General features: G+C 40.3%; 1 protein-coding gene across 9 annotated transcripts in view; it reads left to right on the forward strand.

The window, feature by feature from the left end:
- EYA1 (EYA transcriptional coactivator and phosphatase 1) overlaps positions 1-25,258 on the forward strand; it is a 438,130-nt gene that overhangs the window by 359,034 nt on the left and 53,838 nt on the right. For all 9 annotated transcript variants that reach the window (XM_049853553.1, XM_049853551.1, XM_049853550.1 and 6 more), the window contains 2 exons: positions 5,325-5,464; positions 6,849-6,932. In XM_049853553.1, the coding sequence (XP_049709510.1) occupies positions 5,325-5,464; positions 6,849-6,932 (224 nt within the window). The remainder of the gene's footprint in view (positions 1-5,324; positions 5,465-6,848; positions 6,933-25,258) is intronic.

The raw sequence follows: 25,258 nt of genomic DNA on the forward strand, positions 1-25,258 counted from the left end.
GGGTAGAGGTGACTGGCGTATATACCCGCATCTGATTGCAGCAGGGGTAACACTCTGAACAAGGCAGGGGGCTGAGATCTGACCCCCAAGTGTCTCTGAGGAAAACATGTCTCTGTTCCCTAGAGTGTGCTGGTGGGTAGGTTCTGCAGACGGACCATGGGCACTCAGAGTTTTTGGTTGTAAGGACTTGGAGGTACCAGTTATCTTTGGACCCCTGTTGTGGGTGGCTGGGTGACCTGAGCGAGCTACCAGTCCTTGGGTCCCTGATGTGGGTAGGTGAGGCCCTTGTTTAATAGGAAAAGCAATGTCAAACACCAAACACCCACCTCTCCACCATACTGCTGAAATGGTTGAAGTTTGCCATCAAGGGCCTATTCTCCCAAAATAGGCCCACACAGGTCAATGCAGAAGGGAAAGGTTCTCAAGGTCCACGGATGGTTTATGCCTGGACAGGAGCAGCTTCCATCCTGAGCTCCCCCGGTTGATGGTGCTAGCAAATTATCTTTTCCCCCCATTTGCAAATTTTTTCCTCCCCCAAGGCCAGGAGGATGGTTCTATGTGTTCCCCAGGATCTATCCCAGACCCAGGGATTCAGCCTCTGAATCCGGCTTGGGGGTGGGGCAGGGGGGCGCAGTAAAATGTATGCAAGTACTTAGCTTTTGTGGAGAGCACCCCTTCTCCTCAGGTTCCAGAGGTGTGAGTAGGCTATGTGGCTGGCTGCTTCTCTCTTAGGAAACTGCAGCTGAACGCTAGTACCAGCCCAGCACAGCTGCCGCTCTAGGAATGGTTGCCTGAGGGTCCCTGCAATTCAGGTCCGGTAACTCCTCTCCACTTCTGAACGGTCTCTTCCTCCCCCTGTCCTTCAGTTCTTTGTCTAAGCTTGCTTTGAAGCTCAGGACTCGCAGCTTGTCACAAATATATTCGTTTCACTTGTTTTTTCGGGTCTTTGTTGTAAAGAGGGCTCGCCGGAAGTGTCTGTCTAGTCCGCCATCTTGGCTCTGCCTCTCTGTCCATCCCTTTTGCACACGCTGCTGGGTGATCTATCTACACCCATTTCTTCAGTTACATATAATGTCAATTTCCAACCCTAAACACAGCCCGTATTTCTTTCCTGAGCTTTGATCAGTCTAGCAGCCTTCTGGCCATCTTTACTTGGATTCCCACAGTCTCTTCAAGGTCATTATGCCCAAAGCTAAACCTGAATTCTCACCTACACTCCGTCTTGTTATCAGTTCCTCTTCCTAAATTGTATACCTCCTATTATCCACCCAGGTGACCAGCCACTGACATCTTTCTTGACTTCCTGTCACTTCCTTATCCAGTTAGTTATTTAGTCATTGATTTCTTCTCTTAACAATGCTTCACTCTCTCTATCCCCACTACCTGCGTCCAGGCCACTATCATCCCTCAGCTGGATTACAGTATTATCCTCTGGCTGATGTCCCTCTCTCAGTCTTGACTTGTCTTTAGTACCATCACCACACTGGTGCTAGAGTTATCTTTCTAAAATGATTGTCACTCCCTTGTTGAATCTCATGCCCACTACTCCAGCCTAATCCCTATGCTCTTCCTCTGTAGACTCAGGTCATATTGAATTTCTAGTTCTTAAACATGCTATCTTATCTTTCTCTCTCCCTTTCTGCACCTTTGCGCATGCTGATCCCCTTGCATGGAAGACATTTACGTTATCTCTTTAATGGCTAGTTTTTCCTTCATCTTCAGGAAGCTTCTCTAACCTGGTACATCTGAGTTATTTGGTCTTTCTCTGGGGTTTCTTAACATTCTGCCTTTTCCATGTCTTATGCCTTACAAAACCACATCGTTTTGTAATATCTCATTTTTCTCCATGAGTCAATGCCTTCCTCTGAACTTTATGCTCCAAGAAGTCAGGAACCGTGTCTGTGTGGTATGTCATTGTATTTCAAGCCCCTTGTATGGTGCCTAGCATAGTATGAACATCCAGTCAATGTTTATTCAATGCAATGAATGTTCTTCAGAGTGCTTTCCCATCCATTATCTCAGTGGGGGTAAAGTTGAACAATTTGGAGAGGTTTTAATGAAATAGGAGATGCCAGTGGATTAGAAGATTAAATTATTTGTTGTTCCCAGTTGTTTTGGATTAATAGGAGGAAGGAGAGTTGAGAGTCAGGAAAGCTGTTTAGGAGAGTAGATGAATTTAAATTCCACCTCATAGATCACAGAGGAAGAGATTTTTGAACTAGCTTGCATCATTTTAATAATCTCATCTTCCTTCTCATAAATCAAGGCCTATGAGTTTTGTGTATATATATATATATATATATATATACACACACACACTATTTAAAGGTGTCAGATTGTCCATTTTTATTTCTTTCTTGTCCCCCTAACTTGGAAGAACTTTAGGAAATATAATTTTAAAATCTTTCTGTATCATCTGCTCACTGAATTTTTTTTTTTTTTGAAGGAGGTCCGCAGAATTGAGTAATTGATTTAATTATAGCTTGTCTATTTCCACAAATATAGAGATGGACTATATTTTAAAGGATTCAATTGGATTTTAAAAGTAGGAATAAAGAAATAAGCGCCAAGAAATAAAAGAATGGTGAGTTAATAGGAAGGAAGCTAAACTATGCAAATCTAGGTAAGGTTAACTACTTTGAGGAAAAAATTAACTCTTAAAACTACCTGGAGGCCAAGGCAAAAAAGAATAATGTAATAAAATGCATTGCTTGCCAAGAATGATAGTTTTAGCACTAACTGCTAAGAGGAATGTATTACATGGATTTTAGTTAAATAATATTGGAAAACAAAATAGACAAAAACTTTAATAGCAGATTTTCAAAAAAGAGAAAGGAATAGTTATTGTATGAAAGTTTTTCTGTTGATCCTGAATAAAAGTTAAAACATAATTTTAGCTTACATTTTTGTGAATGCTTTAATTTGTGTAGATTAGTTCAGACACAACTGTATAGTAGGAAGAAAAAACTGAACACAAACGGATATAAGTTAGCTCCTCCATTTACTATTTAACTTTTGTCAAGATTCTTAACTAACCTATACCTTGGTTTCTTAATAACTTAGAAATAAAATTCCATCTTCATTGTGTTGTTTTAACAAGACAATTTGTGGAAAATCATCTTGCATAGTTCTTGAATTTTATGGTTATCTCCACTCACCAGAAAGGGAAAAAAAAAAAAAAATTATACCTTTCTTGGTGTCTTAAACATTTAAGAGACATGTTTGGCCTATCGTTTAGCTTATTCTCAAATATGAACTGCTAAAAACTGCATAGCGCATGATTCAAGATAGACTTTACAGTCAAGTACCTGAAGGGCAGGTGAAATTAGATACCAGCTGTGTGAGTGGCGAAATGGATGTCCTGTTTTGAAATATTAAAGAGATTGATGTGTGTTCCGTGTCAGAGGGTGACTGTCAGCTTCAGCACAGAGCTGTAGAATGTGGACTTTTGAAAGAAAAGGAAGGCCAAGACTTTTCAAAAAATAACTTTGAATTCACATAATCAAAAGTACATTCATTTGGATCCGGAAATTCTCCCTAAGATGTGGAAGAGATAGACTTGGCTTGGAACATCTTTAGGAGACGGTGCCACAGTCATCTGCCTCTGCAAGGTGACAGTCCTAACGCGGATTTAGAGAATGCTTAATTTTGAGCAGCCAGCACAGTATCCCAGTAGTTCTAGGAAATGAGTTAGCTCAAAAAGGCATCTCAAATAACTGAATAAACTGACCCAATGAGTGGATTTGTTTTGAACTTTCTAACTGTAATTGACTATTATGCTTATAAGTCATCATGGTGGTTTCTGGGTATGAGGATCGCATGACCAGTTCATATGAGGAAGTTTGCCATCTTGATTGCTATGGCAGAGGACAGGCAAAAGCTTCATCTGAAAGTGGTAGGAAACTAGCTTTTAAGATTAAACAGAGATATAAGGCTATGTGATTTAAAATGGAATTTACTGTCAAAATCCTGACAACTCTAAACTCATAAAACTTTGGAGAAGCACTTAAGCTAGGAGGTCACACTGAGACCACATGGTTTGACACATGGATGTCCTTGTTGGTAGAGTTGAAGGCTGGTAGAATTAATCAGTGCTACCAGGTCTTTAAATGTTCTCCATATTTTTCTGTCTGGTGAAATACAGCATCAGAGTGCAAATAATCGTGCCAAAAACCAAAAACCTTACCCAGTGCCGTCGAGTTGAGTCCGACTCATAGCGACCCTACAGAACAGAGTAGAACTGCCCCATTGAGTTTCCAAGGAGCGCCTGGTGGATTTGAACTGCCAACCCTTTGGTTAGCAGCCATAACACTTAACCACTATGCCACCAGGGTTTCCAATCATGCCAAGTGGCTGCTTATTCCTCCTATTAAATTTACTGATTCCGACCCATATCTGATAGTGAAATCTGGCAAAGAGCTCTGAGGGGAACTTAAGTGAACTGGAACATCTGAAATTTGGGGAAGGTGGAGATTAGGGGTGAGGGAGACATACTTAAAGCATGAGAGGAAATGGCTTTGTGTTCATTCCGGAAATAGATTGAGTCTCCCCCACCTCCACAGCCATTGCTCAGCTATTCTTCTGAACTACTTGGGGATTGTTCTTTAATTATTTTGTGGTTTCTCTTTTTTATATATGAGTAGCTCAATGGTTTCTCTGAGTTTGGTTGATCTTGGTGATTATAATATGCTGCCTGATTCTGGAGTTTTGGTTCAGGAAGAGACTGTGATGGGGTACCACATGCTCTGTGTACAGCATCTATCACTTTCTCCCTCATTTTATGTGAGAACAAGAGAGTAACAAGATAAGGAGAGCAGAAAATGGTCTTCAAATTTTTCAAAGGAAAATCTGACTGACGATCCCATATTCCCTGCCTCTGAGCTGGTTTTTCTTCTCATCTCTTTCCACGAACTGGAAGCCTTTTTGTAGTTGGGAGAGCGCTGCTGAGGCAGACATGTGAATGGATCTCTCTTTGTGGCTAGGTGCCATTTGTGGAAAGAAAGAGAAACAGGTGTGGGAGTGGGGGCGGAGGGAGCATTGTCTAATCACAGAAAACCACATGGAAAATCCTTGGCAATGGCAATGTAGTACAACCTGTTGTCTCTCACACTCAGTTAAATTTTGGTTGTTCCTAGTCACACTTTCTTTTAAAACAATTCATATATCTCATAAATTAATTACCAATGCAAGCAAAGGGTACTGTAGAATTTAAGCAGAATGAAATGTGCTTTACTCTTTAAACTTCTCTCTGAATTAAAACAAGGTTAATCTTGGTCCCATGGTGGCAGAACTAAATGAGAAAAGTCCTTCCTGTCTCCCTGCAGAGTACAGTACAATCCATAGCCCGTCAACACCCATTAAAGATTCAGATTCTGATCGATTGCGTCGAGGTTCAGATGGGAAGTCACGCGGACGGGGCCGAAGAAACAATAATCCCTCACCTCCTCCCGACTCTGATCTTGAGGTATGTCATTGCCAGCAACCCAAGTAGATAGCAAAGTGTCTCAGCAACTCAGGGGTGGTTTTATATACCTACTGTGTAAACAGCAGTGATCAGGATATCCAAACGTGTTTGTTCCTGCTTTGTCTTCCATGTTAATTATAGAGAAAGCATTTTTTTCTCTCTCTCTCGTATTAATTATATGGTAAAGCAATTATTTATTTATTCTCTTTCATATTAACTATGTGGTAAAGCATTGGTTTATTTATCTCCAAGGAAATATAGTAAATTACGTAATTCTGCTTGAACAGAATTCTTTATCCTACTCTATGTAATTAGCATTTCAATTAAGTAAGTGTAATACTAAAACCGTTTAATAAAATCCACCTTGAAATTAAAGACACGCTTGTGTATATTGAGAAAGGAAAACCCGAAATGTTCTGACCTGAAACGGTAATCACCTTATGAGACATGTTTTGGTGGAGCTCAAAAGCAGGAGGGATTAAATAAGACCTTAAAGGGTGGTAGATTTCATAGCCTTGAATCCACTGCAGTTAGGTTTCTGCTTTTTGCCAAAGCGAAATCTGATGGTGGAAAACGTGATTATTTTGGCTGAAATGATGAATTTTTCCAGCAGAATCCATGTGTATGAGTATGTACTGGTGGGAGTGGGGAAGGGAAGAAGGAAGAAAGTAGGCTTGGGAGGCTTCCTGTGATGCCTCAAAGACCTTTTGAAAATGTGTTCTTTCAATTTCAATTCTGAGCACATCAAGAGTGTGTCTAAGTGGATGGGTGATGTGTCTGTGTGAGTTATTAAATACCTGTAATCCGAAGCCTTTGAAAACCTGGCAGAAACAACATATACTTCATCCATATGATAACAGCCCAATAGGTAACCTAAGGTGGAGGGGTGATGTAAAGTTTTAGTTTTTAACATGCGACTTCTTAATACTTGACTCGATAAGGTTAAAAGATAAGATTAGTTATTTTCACACTTCTTAATGAATAGAAGTCAGAGAGGAGGAAAAGATCAGTTTAATGATTTTTAATTGATTGCTGCCTATCCCTCTCTCAGAAACAATAAACAGAAGAGTTACAGCATATTTTTTGTTTATCCAGAACTGAGATGAGATGATACTACAGAAGTAGAAAGGACATATTTTATTGTCTCTTACCCGTGTTTATATTACTGCTCTAATGCAATTATCCTCTTGTACCTCACATGAGGTGTTGTCTAGAAAAAAGCTGGGAGATACTCTTTGAAACAATTGTTCCTAAAAGAAAAGTAAAAAATTCAGTTTTTTTGTTTGTTTCCCATTTTAAGGCTACGTTTTAATGTTGAAATTAGCTGAAAGAGCAGATTTCTCCATCAAGGCAAAGACACATTAGTTTGGTTCTTTCTTTGTAGAGAGTGTTCATCTGGGACTTGGATGAGACGATCATTGTCTTCCATTCCTTGCTTACTGGGTCCTATGCCAACAGATATGGGAGGGTGAGTACCAAGAGGCGTCAGTTTTTAATGACTTTAAAGTGAATATGCCTGGAATTGATTTTTTTATGTCCAAATGGGTTTTCAGCCTTAAATAATAAATTTAAAATATAAAAAGAAAAATAACTCGATTTATTTCTATAATCATAGATAATGTAATACTTCATAATATAATCACATATATGTAAAGCAGAAACATGTAAGTAAACAAAAGAAGAGATTATTTTTAGGTCCTTAAGAATAAGAATATAAATAAGAATAAATTACATACAGTTTCAGATCCCAAAGAGTAAAAGTTACTGAATGCTATTCTAGGATAAAATATGAACATATATAGGAGATGCAGACAGATATTTTGTGTTGTACTTTTTTATTTGTTGCGGTCCTTATAGTCTTTTTATTCACCAAAAATGAATTCAGTGGAACAGATATTTCACTTGGTTTGTTGTCAGTGATTAGCAGTATTGGTATTTTATTTTCAAAGCACCTGTTATGAATAGCTTGCGAGGTCCCTTTGCTTTCAGGGCTAAATTTATTCCAACCATATGCGGCATTGGGCCTCTAAGTGGCAATAGGACCAATAAGTCCATGTTATAGTTGTTAAAATATTTATCTTGGTGTTGTAGGTGAGGAATAATATTGCAGACCACCTTCCATGAGTAAAACTTCAGTTTCATTGTGATGTATTTTGGGTTTCCCAAAACCTCGGAAATACCTTGGGTATATTGCTTGGTGATTTCAAATAATAGGCTTTTGAAATCTCCAGGCAGTATACCAAAAAAAAAAAGAACATATTATTTAAAATGGCTGTAGGTAATTTCCAAAACTATCCTATGAATATGGTATTCGTATTTTTTTAATTTTTAAAGAAATAATACTGCACATCTTAGGTGCTGGAAGCCGTTGGTTTAGATCCTTAGGAACCGAATTACTGTGTCTCAGTAACTCTAGGTGTTTCTTACAATTAAGTGTTAAAATTGAGACCCATAAAGTATACATGTCTCATTACAAATTTTACCTAGTAGTCATTCTTTCAACATATATTTATTTCAATAAATATATTTTGAGTGCCTGCTGTGTAGGGACAGTCTGGAGGTGAAAACTGGGAGAATTATCATTTAAACTTCATGGTCCAGATATCTTTCTTCTGACCCTAAAAATACACCAAATCAAAAAAGCATGAAAAATGTACCCCTGGGCATTTGTAAGAGCAAGAACATTCCAACATTTGAATTTCTGTTGAGAGATATCTGTAAAACACAATATGCTCCATCTTATTGTTGAGCAAACACGCTACAAGAAGTTGAAAACAGTGAACAAAAATGCAAATTATAAAAATAAGGCCACAGAACCTGTGATTCAAAGAAATTCTCTATTATATGGCTGGCACATAGGAAAGATTCAATAAATATGAGCTGTGTTATTTTTGTGGAGCAGTGGTTAAGAGCTCGACTGCTAACCAGAAGATCAGCAGTTTGAATCCACCAACTGCTCCTTAGAAAACCCTATGGGGAAGTTCTACTCTGTCCCCTAGGGTCGCTGAGTCGGGTTTGGTTTTTTTGTTTCGTGTTGCTTTTGTATTATTATTTCTATCAATACTATCATTACCTCTGTTTCTATAATAATAAAACTATAATAGTAAAACTGAAGCTCAACATGTAGTTAGTAGGAAGAATTTTGAAGAGATCTCTTTAATGGAGCCATCATAATGTGTTTCTACAACTAACTTCAGAGAAGAAAGCTGGCTTCTGGAACTCACCCAGAAGTGGTGAGAAGCGTAAACACGTAGAAAATCAGCATTTGAAAACTATCCAAGAAGTCTTAAATCTTTGAAAACTCTCACTCAGGGCCAGAACTCATCACATTCTGATGAATCCAAATTGATAACTGGGAGAGTTGTCTTGATCAGTGCTTTGTCAGCCATTGAAAAGGGCCAGCATTGAAAGGTGGTGGACAGCCTGTGACCTGCTGACCTTGTGTCAATCTTTGGCCATCAATTACTGGTTTCTACACTGGAATTCACACCTAACTTTGAAACCCTGGCTTCTTAGAATTCTTCACTTAGATTCTCAACAATCTCTAAACAAAACAATCACTGAACAATACCTTACAAATACCAGAGTTGTTTTCAGTTTAAAGTGTCAACCCATAGTATTTTGAGGCTCATCAAATAATTTCTGTTTAGCTTTCTCATACTAGCCGTGTGATAAAAAGTTTAATCACATATAATTTCCAGAAGCCAAATTTATATATCCTTTAAAGGTGGACAATTTAAATTTAAGCCCTTCGTTTTTAACTTGATAGAGACGGTGATTTTTCCATCTGGTCCCCAGGATTGTTTCAAGTGAAAACTTCAGAAAATTGTGCGTATAATTGGGTGGTTGGTTAATTGATTTTTAAGCAAACAACAGCAACAATAATAATAACAACTCTTGAAAAATGGAACCATAATTAGGACTATCCACAAAGAAAAAGATTGGATTGAAGGGCGTATGAGTGTGTATGTACCTGTGTATGTATGTGTCTTTGTACCAGTCAAAAGCTTTTGATTCAGAGAAGTAATCTGTAGTTGACAAACACTACATATATTATGGTATCTTGCTTTAGAAAGATAATTTTGACTCCTTTCACATTAGAGTAGGAAATGAATTCTCTGACCACCTACCATGTGCCAATCCTTAAGTGCTTTGCACACCTGGTTACATTATTTAATCAGTATAACAATTTACTGAAATAAGTAATATTCCCATTTTACAGATGAAAGAAGTTGGGCTCAGGGAAGTTCTATGGTTTTCTACGACGGCAACATTTAAACTCAGGTCTACCTAGCTTTAAAACCCATGTGCATGTCCCTACTCTTCTAGGCTGCTTTATTGCTGCACTAAATCTTGCTACAATGAAACACTGGGCATCTGCTTGTCCCAGGTGCTGTTCTACACACAGGGTCCACAGTGGTGGCCAGAACAGCCAAGATCCCTGCTCTCACAGAGCTTCCAGTATGGTAGGGGAGACCTCAGACAATAAGTAAACTGGTGAAAACAGGCTGAGGTATTTACTAAGTGTGGGGGGAAGGTCTCCCTCAGGGCGACCTTGAGCTTGAGATCCGAGTGACCTGAAGGAAACCAGTCATGACAATCTGGAGAAAGAGTTCTAAGCAGAGGAAACAGCAAGTGCAGAGGCAGGAAAGGGTTAATGTGTGTAAGGGACAAGGAAGCCAGTATGGCTGAGCTTAGTAATGGAGATGGAGAGTCAAAAGACATGCAGTGACAGAAGGAGGGCAGATGACAAAAAGTTCTTCCCAGCCCTTGTCCAGTGGGTTAATCTCCTTGCAGGTGCACTGGAAAGTCATTGGAGGACTTCATGAGAAGAAGGAAGAAGACTTCATTTAGATTTTTAGATTGCTTTAGCTGCACATGGGATCCCTAGATGGTGCAAGCAGTTAACGTGCTCAGGTCCTAATGGAATGGTTGGTAGTTGGAATCCACCCAGAGGCACCTTGGAAGAAAGACCTGGCCACCTACTTCCAAAAAATATGCCACAGTTCTACTCTGATACACACCAGATCACCACGTGTCGGCATTAACCTGACAGCAACTGGTTTTTTCAATTGATTCAGCTGTGCATAGAGAATAAATCATAGGGAGAAAAGGGTGACAGTGGGGAACCCACACAGAAGGTTTTAGCAATGATCTGACACACTGGCAGTGCAGATGGAGAGAACTGATTGGATTCTGGATTATGTTGAAAGTAGATCCAACAAGATTTGGAAATTATTTAAATTGGGGTCAGTGGAGGGTTGGCAAATAGCAGAGAAGGAGTGAAGAATGACTTCTAGGTATTTTTTCCTGAGCAACTGGAAAATGATTATGTTGTTTGCTGACACAGGGAAGAAATAATTTGGAGGGAACTTGAAACCTTGATTTTGGACAAACTTGAGATGCCTGGTAGACATCCACTTGGACCAGACAAGGAGGCAGTTGGAAAGTGAGCCTGGGGCATAGTGTTGAGTGCTCAGGGCTGGCGATGTCAGATTCAGCGTCACTGGTGCATGGCTCAGGATCAGAAGCTCCTCAGACGCTCTTAGTTTTATTTCTTCCTAAACATTTCAAGGGCAGTGGTGTTTCACTGGTAGAATTCTTGATTTCCACGTAGGAGACCCGATTTGACTCCTAGCCAACGTGCCTCATGTGCAGCCACCACCCATCTCTCAGTGGGTGCTTGCGTGTTGCTCTGATGCTGAAGAAGTTTCAGCAGAACTTTCAGACTAAGATGGACTAGGAAGAAAGGCCTGGTGATCTCCTTCCCTCAAATCAGCCAAAACCCTGTGGATCACAATGGTCCGATCCTGTTGTGCCTGGGATTGCCATCAGGCAGGGGTCTGACTCATCAGCCACTAACAACAACAAACATTTCTTGCTCTTATGCTGGATGCTTATGGTCAGCCTGTTGTCCCATTGCCTGGAGGCATCGCTGCCTGTCAGGGTGACTTTTGAAGGTATTGCTGAGGATGTTGAATGGTAGGTAGCCTCTAGCCTGTAGGAAGACTACTCAAGTGCTATCTTCACTGGAGAACTGGAGACTTGGCAAAATTTGCCCCCAGATCTGATAATCATGCCTTGTAAAAATGTGTGGTTCATCAAGGATCTTTCCAAGTAATACTAATATAACCAAGCCAATCAGAAGGTCTTACACCTCTTTCATTTCCTCAGGACGCTGAGAAGTATGAAAGAAGTTTGGAGGCAAGCCATCTTTCTTGGAGCAGAGATTTAGTGGTGTTGGCGAGCATTGTCAAGGGGAGCGTGAGGCTGTGCCTTACTCTACGTGCATATAAAGAAATGAATGCCTGACAATGCGATCGCTGTTCTGTCTCTATGGGAACAGATACTTGAGAAGTAGCTTAGTCACAGTAGCTTAGGCAACTCAATGAGTAGCCCATTCAGTAAGGGGATACAGGATCTGGTTGATATAATGCAAAATTAGGGCGGGTTACAGCAATATGTACAAGAAAAAAAGTTTGAGAATATCCCGCCTCCCGCGTAATCCTAGCTGTGGGAAGAAGGCATGTGGGCCATTATAAGGAAGTGTTGTTTTATAACAAAGGTGATAGGAACAAAAAGAGGGTGCTAGGTACAGTACCGGCTTGGCTATGGAGGAAAAAGAATCAGCATCTTAGTAGTGGAGAAATGAAGTCCATGGGGGTTACTGTAAATTAGGATAATAATATCTGGCTGACTTGTTTTTTTGTTTAATGCATTTTAAATAGTTGCTTTCAAACTAAATCCAAATTCCCCGGTTTCACTGATGAAAACTAGTCTTGATTTTTTTTCATTGAATGATCTCTTAAAAATAGACAATATAATCCAGTCGGTAATATCAAAGGGCATGCCCCAAATTTATATTTCAAATAAGTATTGTGCTGACATCCCAAGCATAGATTCTCTCTTGTGAGAGGATTTCCCCCAAGTTATCTATACCCAATAGCTTGATTGTTTCAATGCTTTTTAAATTGTTCATTAACACCTGTGTGTCACAGAGATTAGTGCTGAAATGGGTCTTAGAAGTCTCCTGCCACGTGCTTCATTTTACCCAAAAACAAAAACATGAATGCTTAAGACAACCAAAAGCTTAAAATTTTTAGCCATGGGCTCTAATCATTAAGATTAATGCCATCTCATTTAATTCAATAGTAATACTCTGAAACTGCTTTTATTGAGCCCATTTTACAGATGAGGAAAGTGAGGCTGAGAAGGTTAGAGACCAGCATGTGAAAAACAGTACCATGTCTGGCGTAAAATAAATATTCAATAAATGTTAGTTATATTTGAATATAGTTGAAACTTGACTGTCAAAAAAAAAAAAAAAACTTGAATCTGGTGGAGTAGAAAATGAGGAACATGGTGCTAGTGTCTTCAAATTTATGAAGTACCAATATGCAATGCACCTTGTCATGTCATAGAAAAAGCATCAGGTTTGAATTTAAATACATCTGAACTCAACTTCAGGCTCTGACTGGTCAGATCCTTGGCCTTGGGCAAGTTATTTATTCTTACTGAGCCTGAGTTTCCTCAGCTATAAAACTGGCTACTTGACTTACAGAATTGTTTCCATGGATTCAAAGGCCCCAGAAAGTGTCTTTATTAATAGCAACAACCCAATTATAAGAACATTGTCACCTCTTCACCTTGTAGCTGCTGTTCAGCATTTTTTAAAAAACGCGCCAGGCTTCTAAGAGGATCTAGATTGTCATCATGAATTTAGGTCAACCAAACTCAGTATACTGATGAAGGAAAAATAATTTATCTAGACCTATTCATCAGAACACTCCTGGTGGCCTTAAAGATTGCTGTTCCTACTATTTTTAGGAGGCAACACCAGCTTTCAAAATCTTTTGAGGGATGACCTTCTTCCATGGTGGTTGGTAAACATGCTAAATTTTTAGCATGACTCCCAAACAGCAAGACACCCAGTGTCTTCTTTGGGTCTTAGAGGATCTGGTTACTTAAACAAAATGGGATGTCTTTTGGAACCTCTGCACTGGGGGTCAGCAAACTTTTTCTGTAAAGGGTCAAATAGTTTATTTTAGGCTTTGTGGGCCGTAAACGTCTGTCACAACTACTCTATTGCAGTGCAAAGCCGCCATAGAAAATAAATAAACATGGCTGTGTTCATGGTGGCATAGTGGTTAAGAGCTTGGCTGCTAACCAAAAGATCGACAGTTCAAATCCACCAGCAGCTCCTTGGAAACCCTATGGGGCAGTTCTGCTCTGTCCTATAGGGTTGCTAAGAGTTGAAATTGACTCGACGTTAACGGATTTTGTATGTTCTGATGACACTGTATTTATAAAATACATAGGTTCCCAAATTTGAATTTTGTGTAACATGCACCTGTCACAAAATATTCTTTTGATTTTTAAAAATACAGACTAGGCCTCTAGACCTGAAATTGACCACCTCTGCCTGCTTTTGTAGGGCCTTCAAGAAGAATATATGTCAGAGATTGTGTGTGGCCTGCAAAGCTAAAACATATATTGTCCGTCCAATTGCAGAAAAAGTTGCCAGCCCCCACTCCAAATTGTGCTCTGAATTTTGTGTTAATTAATTTTACTCCTCCTTTTTGGACACCAGGACAGTTGAACAACAGCCACACTGTGGTAGACTAGACGGTAAACTCAATGCAGCCATCGTGAATGTGCACCTGCAACACCAGTGAATCACAGGCCAGCATGTGAATTTGTGAGGGTAGATGAAACTGCTATAACAAGTAGGCCCAAATTGTGTGTTAGCCCAAACACAATAGAAATTTCTTTTTCTCATTTGACAGTCTAGAATGAGATATTTTGCTTGGTTGCTTGGTTTGAGGGAGGGATAAGGTTTAGTGCTGCAGATAACAGTTGTGCCATCTTCACTATATAGCTCACAAGGCTTTTCTGAACATTTTCATCTCCATTCTAGCCCACAGGGAGAAAAACATTGGGAGCATGAGTGTGAGGCTGAGCATGAGCTGGCACATACCAGCTCCACACTCATGCCATTTGTTAGAGTTCAGTTTCATGGCCATGGTGCAAGGGAGGCTGGGAAATTAGCCTAGTTTTGTGCCTAGGAGGAAAGGGATAGTGGATTTGAGTGCTCTCAGCCACAGTTCTCAACGTTTTGATGAGTGAAACCCAAAGCACAGTTTCAAAATCTCCTGGTAGCTTTGGCCCTTCCAACAGAGCCATGCCCAAAAGCCATGTGACAGGTCTGCTGGAGAGTGTTGTTGTTACATGCCTTCAAGTTGATTCCAACTCATAGTGACCCTATATGACAGAGTAGAACTCCCTCATAGGGCTTCCTAGGCACTAATCTTTATGGGACCCGATCCCCTGGTCTTTTTTCCCACAGAACTGCTGGTGAGTTCCAATTGCTAACCTTTTGGTTAGCAGACAAAGAATGCTTAACCACAGTGCTACTAGGGTGGCCAATTCAATGCCCAGAGGTGCTTCTCTGAGTTTTTTTTTTTGCGTATCAATGCCAAGTTAGATCAAAAGGATGAAATAATTTATGGCTCCAAATAATAACTTTTGGGTACTGTGGAATGGCATAAAATCTAATCTCTTGAACAAACAAACAAAAACACACACCCTTTTGAATATCAGAGGGATTTCCAACTGAGAACACCTTCACACCTTTGCCTTTCCCTTATAGTTGCTCTCATTCCCTTATAGTTGCTCTCATTCCCTTATAGTTGCTCTCATTCCCTTATAGTTGCTCTCTTTCTCTCTGCCAGTCCCCTTGCTCCTAACTGGTAGTAATATATAACTGAAAGGTATGTTTTTGTCCCATTTTTGAATAAAGCCTTATTTTTCTCATTCATAAGTGCAAAAGGAAAGGCAGCAAAAAAATCAGGAATTATCGCTTCTTCCCATCTACCATACTGGCTTCCTACCATCAGCCCTTGCCCTCCCTTGCTCTGTGTCCTTGGGAAAAACTCCTGATCTTTGAGTCTCACTTGATCTACCTTCTCATCTGTAAAATAGAAGGAATCACAGAGCTGCTAGGAGAACAGTGGAAAGCACCTAGAGAAACACTAGTAGACTGTCCATAAACAAGTGTTGTTATTTTTTACTTCAGGGCTTCAGAGAAGGGAGTGGGCAACAGCTGTATATTTTATCGTTCGAGGTAGCAGAGAGGGCGAGGAGGAAACAGGGCATAAAAAGTCAGAGAAATATTCTGCAAAAAGGCTGGATATCTATGAAGCCTATTTATATTATCACCAGTTGCCATCGAGTCGATTCCAAATGATGGCAACCCAATGTATGTCAGAGTAGAACTGTGCTCCATAGGGTTTTCAATGGCTGATTTTTTGGAATTAGATCACCAGGCGTTTCTTCCAAGATAAAGTCTATTTAAAAAAAAAAAAAAAAACCCAAACCTGTTGCCATCGAGTCGATTCCGACTCATAGCAACCCTATAGGACAAAGTAGAACTGCCTCAGAATTTCCAAGGAGCGTCTGGTAGATTCAAACTGCTAACCTTTTGGTTAGCAACCATAGCACTTAACCACTATGTGATCAGGGTTTCCAAAATCTGTTTAGAGGATCAGATTTGCGGTTGATGAACAGAAAAATGTGTTGTAATGGTAATAAAAATGTTCTACCTGTGTTCAGCATTTTACCATTTTCACTGCTATCTCATATTTGTTATCCCATTAGTTGCTTCTGTTTTACCAATGAGGAAGCTGTGGCTCAGAAGAATTAAATCATTCACCCGAGGAAATATATCCATTTACTGGCAAAACCAAGAATGTAATCTAGTCTTCTGATTAGGCTATTGCTTTCAAAGGAGGGTTGCAGAGAACATTGAGAGCCAGGATTTTGTGCTGTGGGCATTGGGATACCATGAACGATATGAAAACAGTAGAGTAACATGATGGAGGTGTACAATTTGGAAGATTAATCTGATGGCAAAGAAGATTATTGCAGGCCTCCTGGTAGGAAATAATAAAGGCCTAAGAAAGCGGCTGTAACACTAGAAAGGAATGAGAGATAGGAGAGTGGTTACAAATGAAAGCTTGATAGGTCTTTTGATTGGATTTAAATGTTTAGCCTTTTCCTTGGCACTGCATGGGGCCCTATGTGTTGAAGCCAATTTGGCCAGGTCCACCCTGGTTCTTCCTCCCTCTTTGAACCACTTCTTGGCAGGTGTCCCCTGTTTGGGACTCATTGGGTTTTCTCCATAATCAAAATTAATCTTTGGAATGGTGAAGCTCTTTTTCTTGTTCTCTACTTTGGTATTATTTTCATGATGTTGAAAGGGAGCCTCTTAGGTAAGGAGAAAATTCAGCAGTGAGTATCACATATCTAATCAGTAAAAATGACTGATTAGCCCCACCACAGATTTGCAGTTTTATTATTTAATTTTTTTTTTTTATCATTCAGGCAATATTTCACCTATGATTTATTTTTTACATGCATATGTACTCTCATAGTAATCCAGATTGTTTCTTAATTGGCATCAGAACTATCTCCAGCTCCCAAAACTTGACATTTCATGCCAGCTGTTCAGTGATAAACCAAAACGAAACTCGTTGCTGTTGAGTTGATTTCTCAAAGCAACCGTATAGGACAGAGTAGAACTGCCCCATAGAGTTTCCAAGAAGTGCCTGGTGGATTTGAACTGCTAACCTTTTGGTTAGCAGCCATAGCTCTTAACCACCATGCCCAGGGTTTCCTGTTCAATGAAAGGGCCTTATAAATTTGCAAAATGTTCATGTCCCATTGGTGGCATTGATAACTTTAAATAGTTGGAAAGATAACATTGAAACCTTTGAGTCTCATAGGTTGTACATCTCATTTGCCATGACACTTTAGTGTTTTTAAAAGAAATAACATTTTAGCATACTTTTTTTTTTCCTTTTCTTAGATAAGGGAACTAATTTGTGAAAAAAAAAAAAAATTGTGAAGTTTACCCTTAATCCTCCCCCTGTGAGCAGCCACATGGGGCCTTGAAAACAAGTCACTCATGAACTCAGAGTGCCCGATCCTGTTTTTCAGCTTCTTTTTCCCCTAAAGCAAAAGATCCTGAATGGGGAGAATTTTTAAATGCATTCAGTCCCTGCTCATGGCTGTAATATTAGGATTTAAATAAGTCATTACTTAAGAGATTCAAAACTGGTATTTTTTTTTTCTTTCACTTGATTGATACCACCCAGAGATTTGTGCTTGATTTGAGCATACTTTACAAGATTTTCCTATTGAGCTCCAAATCCTAATAAACCTGCTTACATTGTTAGCACTATACCTGGCTGGGCCGCGACAACTCTCAGTAATTACATGCCAATGGAGGCTTAAATGCCCAAGTAGGATCAGTGCACATAGATTTAGGAACCTGATCTTTTATTCCACAAATTTAAAACGTAACTACTGTACCCTAGGATCTTGCCACACTTTCTGAGAGAGCCGAACCATCTCCTAGCAGATCTTTCTAGCCAAAGATGAATTCTTTATCATTTTTTTTTAAACATAATATATTCTACTTTGTGATCCAACGTTGACTAGCAATTGCTAGGAGTTGGTGTAGATTTCTAGTCTTATGGATGTAACGGGGTACGTATTCCAATAGAAGAGTTGTAATGGACATTTATCCTACATTGAAAATGTTCTTATCATTTGAACGTTATTGTTGTTGTTAGCTGTTGTTGAGTCTGCCCCCAACTGCTGGCAACCACACACACAACAGGCTGGACATCGTGATCCATAGGGTTTTCACTGGACATCGTGATCCGTAGGGTTTTCACTGGCTGATTTTCAGAAGTAGATCGTCGTGCCTTTCTTCCTAGTCTGTCTTAGTCTGGACGCTCTGCGGAAACCTGTTCAGCGTCATAGCAACACGCAAGCCTCCGCTGACCAGATGGGTGGTAGCTGCACATGAGATGCATCGGTCAGAAATCACACCCAGGTCTCCAGCATGGAAGGCAAGAATTCTACCACTGAACCACCAATGCCCAAGGTGAACATTAGTAAAAAGATGATAATAAAAAAAGAAACAAAATTCACATTTTTTGTTTTTTTTCACTAAGATAAAACCCTAACCCCATAGGTACTATGCAGAACCCAATTACTAACTCAGAATGTGGTAGCTATCCAAAATTGTTACAGTGACTTAGGTATTAAGATATTTCTTAAATGTCTCAACTTTGAGAATTTAAATTAAGCACATTTATATTGTTGTAAACATTTTCTTTATCTTATTGTTACGTTTTCGGCTTTTCAGTTTGGAAAAATTTGATGGTAAAAGAAGAGTAAAAAAGGAAAAATGTGCAAGAGTGTGTAACAAGGAACCAGACCTACATTAAAAATAGGAACAGTTTTTCTTTTAACACTTTACTGATATATCTAAGCAATAAGGAGAAACTGCTTCCTCATTAACAGTTTAGTGCTATTTTTAGTTGCTCTTTTGGTTCTCAGAGTAAAACTGAAATGACCGTAATTCATTCTTTTTATACTACACAAGATCTAATGGACTATTTGGCAGTTGTGGCATTGTTAAATCAAAACTAAAAATCTTGGACTGTATCTTTTAAAACATAGTTACATAAAAGGTAGAGATGTTTTCATGGTTTGATGAATAGGTTAGCTCTAAGGTTTCTAGAGAAAGGAGAAGGTACTTTGTTTTTATACCCAGAAAAGCATTCTGGATCACATTCCAAAAACCCACAAGAGATAAATAGGTTTTCCTCGAGGCTCAAAGGATCATGGACACTCTGTGCCAAAAGTAGAATTTTTGAGAAAGTAAATGAAACTGGGTTAATAAAATCATATTTGAAACGCCCTCCCTTATGTAGGGTGTTGATGTTTGTCACTAAATTGCCATTTAACGCTAGGAAGAGAGGGGTGTTACAGTATTTTCTTGGCTCTTCGTGATCGTTCTGTTCAGTGGATAACTACCCTTTCCTAGCAGGCAGAACTGTGGGATTTACATGAGACTAGCATGGTTCCTTTTTTTTTAGCATCTTTAAATATTTCCTGACAGTAATGTGTGAAAATGATGGTGGGCAGGTAGCGGGCTTCAGGAATAGGAAATCACAGACAGGTAACTGGTAAAAGACAAGCAGCAAGAGCAAGCAGGAAACATGCGAATGTGTCTATAAGTGAATCGTGGGGCTCTTCAGCCTCTGTACAATGTGGTGATACACACTCTGGCTGCTGGTGACTGAGACTAAGGAACACAGAACAAATTTGATGGGGCTGGCCGGCACTGCAGGGAGCTGTCACCAGTTGTTGACTAGTTGGCTCTGACTCGTGACGACCCCATCCACGTACAACAGAATGAAGCTGCCCTGCCCTGAGCCATCGCCACAATCAGTATACATTGTTGTGGTCACTGTGCATTTTGAGTATCTTCCAATCTAGAGGGCTCATCTTCTGGCACCGTATCAGACAGTATTCTCTTGTGATCTATAGGGTTTTCATTGTTGATTTTTGGAAGTAGATTGCCAGGCCTTTCTTCCTATTCTGTCTTAGTCTGGAAGCACCTCTGAAACCCATCCACATGGTGACCCTACTGGTATTTGAAATTCTGGTGGCACAGATGCCAGCATCATAGAAACACACAAGTCACCACAGTACAACAAACTGACAGACGGGTGGTGGTGGTGGCCCATACAGGGAATGAACCTGCAACCTTGACGTCACAGGGAGAGGGATGATCTATGGTAAAGAGTCCTTGATGGTACCAAGAGGACATGATAAGGCTCTGGCTTAGCTGGCTGTAAGCAGATGAGAGTGTAAAAGGTGTTTCGTGAAGCAGACAAACTTGCTGAATTTACAGGAAAATTATATATTCTTATGCAGTGCTCTTAGTAAATTAGAATGCTTGGATGCTTTATGTGTTGTTCTTTAAAATCACTATAAACTTTACATGGCAGTCCTCTCTCCTGGCTTTGCTCTGGCTCACCAACAAACCAACCAACCTGGTGCCGTCAAGTCTATTCTGACTCATACTGACCCTGTAGACAGAGTAGAACTGCACCATAGGGTTTCCAAGGAGTGGCTGGGTGGATTCGAACTGCCAAGCGTTAGGTTAGCAGCCATAGCTCTTAACCACTGCACCACCAGGACTCCCGTTTGTTTTGGCTAGGATCACTAAACAACTCTGACATGGTTTGCTTTAGCTGTCCAGTCGATAAAATTAAATACCCCTTTTCTCTCTTCCTTCATGTCTGGTGGTCCTCTTCATTACCAAGAAGCTTTATTAGTACCTTCTGGGAGAACCAGTGTTCACAGTGCAAGTTCCCAGTTCAGCTTCCACCGAAATCAGCTTTTAGTCCTCATCAGTTAGTGATGAATGGGCTCTTAAAAACATGGCCCGCTCAAAAATAATGGCATGAGGAACCATGTGAAGAATCCTGGAGAGAGTGCCTTGATGTAATAAGTAGAGTCTAATTCTCTTTTGTACTCGTGACTCCTCAAGGGTGGTGCTGCAGAGTGGTGTGTGTCAACTGCAGCAGTAATCCCTTACTCCATCCTCCTGGGTATTAAGAGAATGGCTCTTATCCTTAAAGAGCCTGAAATGCACATCTAATTTGAACGCAGAAAGTTAATGTCTATTTTTGTAGCCGGAGCATGGAGTCCTGTGTCTGGACTGACCTACAGCTGTTGTTGTAGCAATAAATGGTAAAAATAATAGTGAGGAGGAGGAGGAGGAAAAGAAAAATGAGGAGGAGAAGAGCAATAATGAGAGTGGCAGTAACAGCGACAGCTCCTTACTGTTTGTCAGGCACTATGTTCAGAACTCTGGGTTGTTTTGTTTTTTATGTTCAGGATTTTAAATATTTAATCTTTAAAATCAAACCCATTTCCCCATTTTACCGATAAGGGACTTGAGGCCCAGAGGTTAAGTAACTTAGTCACTGTCACATATACAACTCATGCATGGCAAAGTTAGAATTCCTACCTAGGCTATATGGCTACAAAGCTCACGGCAGGACCATCATGAGAGGATACACTTCCATGCCCCTCTAACCTGTGTGGAGTCCTTAGGTGGTGTAAACAGTTAAGCACTCAGCTGCTAACTGAAAGGTTGGGCATTTGAATCCACCCAGAAGGCTCCTTAGAAGCAAGGACGGCGAGACTATGTTCCACTTACTTTGGACATGTTATCAGGAGGGATCAGTCCCTGGAGAAGCACATCATGCTTGGTAAAGTGGAGGGTCAGCGAAAAAGAGGAAGACCTTCAACAAGATGGATTGACACAGTGGCTGCAACAATGGGCTCAAGTGTAGCAATGATTGTGAGAGTGGCACAGGACCGGGCAGTGCTTCGTTCTATTGTACAAGGGTCACTATGAGTCAGAACCGACTCAGTGGCACCTAACAACAAGAGGCACCTCTGAAGAAAGCCCTTCTGAGAAATCAAGCGTTGACAACCCTCTGGATCACATTCTACTCTGGCATATATGGGGTCACATGATTCATAATTGACATGACCTCAGTGGGTTGGTAACTTGTATGCAGGAGCTCTTTGCCTACAGACAATAAGTACAATCATTTTAGAAGAAAATCCTTCAATTTCTGTGACATGTAGCAAAAGATTGCCCCTGGCTAATGCCTTGTGTTGGGCCTAGCATTAGGCTTAGTTCAGTCAAGAGATGAACCAGATGGCTGCGTCGTAAGCTCTGTGTCCAAGGCAGCTTCATGGCTTGTCCTCCTGATAGAAGTCCTAGGCTGAAGTGCAGAAGCAAAACGTGCAGCCCTGCAGGAAGCCACAGCGCCTTCCTCTGTGGTTGAATCTTGGTAGCTTTCTGGATTGCTACATACTGTACTTCATAAAAAGTGCGTTTTTAACGATGCCGAGAGTTTATCGAATCCCCCTAGCTCATCTAAGAAGCAAAACAGGGCAACGAGAGGCCAATTCCAAGTCCTCAGATGCTCCAGCACCCACATGTGTTTATAGATGACCCTTTGTTGTGCACTGCAAACTGGACTATAGATACCCACCGTGTGAATCAAAGGCTGACAGCCATCAGTCTCTTTAGAGGCTGTATTTAGTAACATTCAGCATTTCTGTGTGCTGCTTTTGTCTAGAATTTTCTTTTTTAACATTTCTGTCACATGAAGATATAGTGAAGTAAGAAGAATTCTGTGACCAAAAACATACTTTGAAAAACCACAAATAGGCCACATGGTTAGGAATTTATAGGTGTTTTGTGCTTGTTGAAGTGTTCGGAGTTTTCCTAAAAGAGATGGGAGAATGGAATGGGATTAGAGAGCTCCTGAGCATGGAGCAGAGAGCTCAGGGAAGGAGAAATTTGCAGATATCCACAGAAGAGACAAGAGGCAGGGCGGGGGGGGGGGGGAATATCAAGGGCAGTGAGGACAAGGAAGGCATAAAAGTCAAGTCCAAGTGGTAGGATTTAGTAATTGATTTAATATGAGGGTAAAGAGAGGTCGTTTGGGAGAACACCAGCATTTGGGGTACTAGGGTGCCATTCTCCTAAAGGAGGAATACAGTAGATTTCCAGGGAAAACATGATGAATCAACTTGCAACACACTGAGTTTCAGGTGTTCTATGGGACAATCAATTGGAAATTGGAAATTGATTGACGTATGAATCTACAATTATGAACTGGGCCAAAGATCTAATAAAAGGGGGGTGAGGTGGCGGCTGAATCCATGAGTGTGTTAGAGTCTTCAAGACAGCCTGAATATAGAAAGGAATGGATGAAAACAGAGCCTGAAGGACCAACACTATTTAAGGAGTAGATAGACGATGGACAATCAGGTTTTAAGAAGAAGCCCAGAAAAAGTTGATGATGTCACAGACACAAGGGGAGGAGAAATGTCAAGAAGAGAATAGATAGCAGATGCCACAGAGGGGTCAAATCCGGAAAAGAATGGAAACATTTGGTAACGAGGTTTATTTAAAATGAGGTGTTACTTTGAAATGGGGCAAAGCTCTAAATAATTCTTCAAAAGCGATTAACAATGGTGTTTTAAAAGCAATTATTTCATTTCAATTTGGTATTGTAAAGCACAGGAAAAGATTAAGCTAAAGACATGGTGATTCTGAAGTTTCTGTTTCAGTCTAAACATTTGTTTATTTGTTTTTCTTCCTCTAAATATGCCAGAATAAACCATCAAACTACAATGTATTTATTAGCTGTTCAATATAGGCTTTTGTCACATTCGACTGAGACATGTCTTAAAATTTTAAAAGGTATTGAAAGAAAAAAAAAATAGCTGCTGAGGTTGCTTATGTACGACCAAAAACCTCATGGGATATGGATTCTTCGTTTGGAGGTTTAGGGTCATGGTTTCATGGGACATCCCAGTTAATTGGCCCAATGACATGGTTAGTGCTTCTGTTCTACCTCCTAGTATGATGCTTAGTGTCTGGAGTTTTAGAAGCTTGCAGGCAGCCATCCAGGGCTATCCGACAACAACTGGTCTCTGTTCACCTGGAGCAACAAAGATACAGAGTTAGGAATAGGAGGAGGATATGGAATGTGAGGCTGATTGCCTCCATGAACAACTGCCTCATTTGCCGTGAGACCAGAAGAACTAGATGGTGCCCAGCTACCACTACCGAACATTCCACAGAAGAATCCTGATCAAAAGGGGGAAAATGCAGGACAGAATTGTAAATTCTCAGGGACTTTCTGGAGCCATGAAGGTTGGATGAAACCTTGAAGCTCTTGCCCTGAGGTAATCTTTAAACCTTAAACTAAACATATCCTCTAAAATCTTCTTAAAACTGAATAATAGTTTAGCTTAGTTAAAAAAAAAAAAAAAAGTCTGCCTTGAGCATTGTACTTTTTTAAGAACTATTTATATGGGATCAAATTGACAACAGCAACTCAAATGATCAGATAGGAACCTTAGGGGGCAGTGAATTTATGTTAATGGGGGAGGAACAGCTCAGAAAGGGAGGATGAGAATGGTTACACAGCTCAAAGAATGTAATCCAGGTCGCTAAATGGTACTTGTAGAAACTGTTGAATTGGTGTATGCTTTGTTGTGTATATTCTCAACAACAATAAAATTTAAAAAAGGTATTGAAAGACTATTGCAACAGCACCGGAAAATAAAATCTAACCTCTATATGAGAACTTCAGTTGCTACAATGTGTAAGCAAATCTGTGGACTCAGATAATCTATCTGCCCTTTCGCTGTTTTCTTCTTATGTAAAATACTGAGGGTTAGAGCGCTGTTCCACGAGCAGATTGCAACACCTTGGGCACTCAGTGTTCAGCATCTTACATCAAAAGATGCCTCTCGTCGTTGTTGTTAGCTGCCATGAAGTCGGCCCCCAACTTGTTGCCACCTCATGCAAAACGGAACCAAATGCTGCCAGGTCTTGCGCCATTCCCGTGATTGGTCGCAGATCAGACCATTGTGATCCATACGGTTTTCCTTTGCTGATTTTTGGAGGTACATCACTGGGCCTTTCTTCCTAGTCCATCTTAGCCGGAAAGCTCCCCTGAAACCTGTTCAGCATCATGGCAACATGCAGGCCTCCACTGACTGATGGGTGGTAGTGGCATGTGAGGTGCGTTGGTTGGGAATTGAACCTGGGTCTTCCGCATGGAAGGCAAGTATTCTGCCACTGAACTGCCACTGCCCTCCAGATGGCCTCTAGAGCACTGCTTTTCAAACTGTAGCTGCTGACACGTTGGAAGGTTATGAAATGGAAAATACCAGAGTGCACTTGTTTTGAGAAACTTCCAGTTCAGGGTGTGTGTGTGTGAGAGAGAGAAAGATATTAATAGGTCATGGTGTAAAAATGTATTTTTTTTACTGTGGGCTAGGGTTTAAAAAATGTTTGAAAAACACTGCTTTAGAGAAGAGTCC

This window comes from Elephas maximus, chromosome 15 (assembly GCF_024166365.1).
Source record: "Elephas maximus indicus isolate mEleMax1 chromosome 15, mEleMax1 primary haplotype, whole genome shotgun sequence".
Taxonomy (NCBI): Eukaryota; Metazoa; Chordata; class Mammalia; order Proboscidea; family Elephantidae; genus Elephas; species Elephas maximus.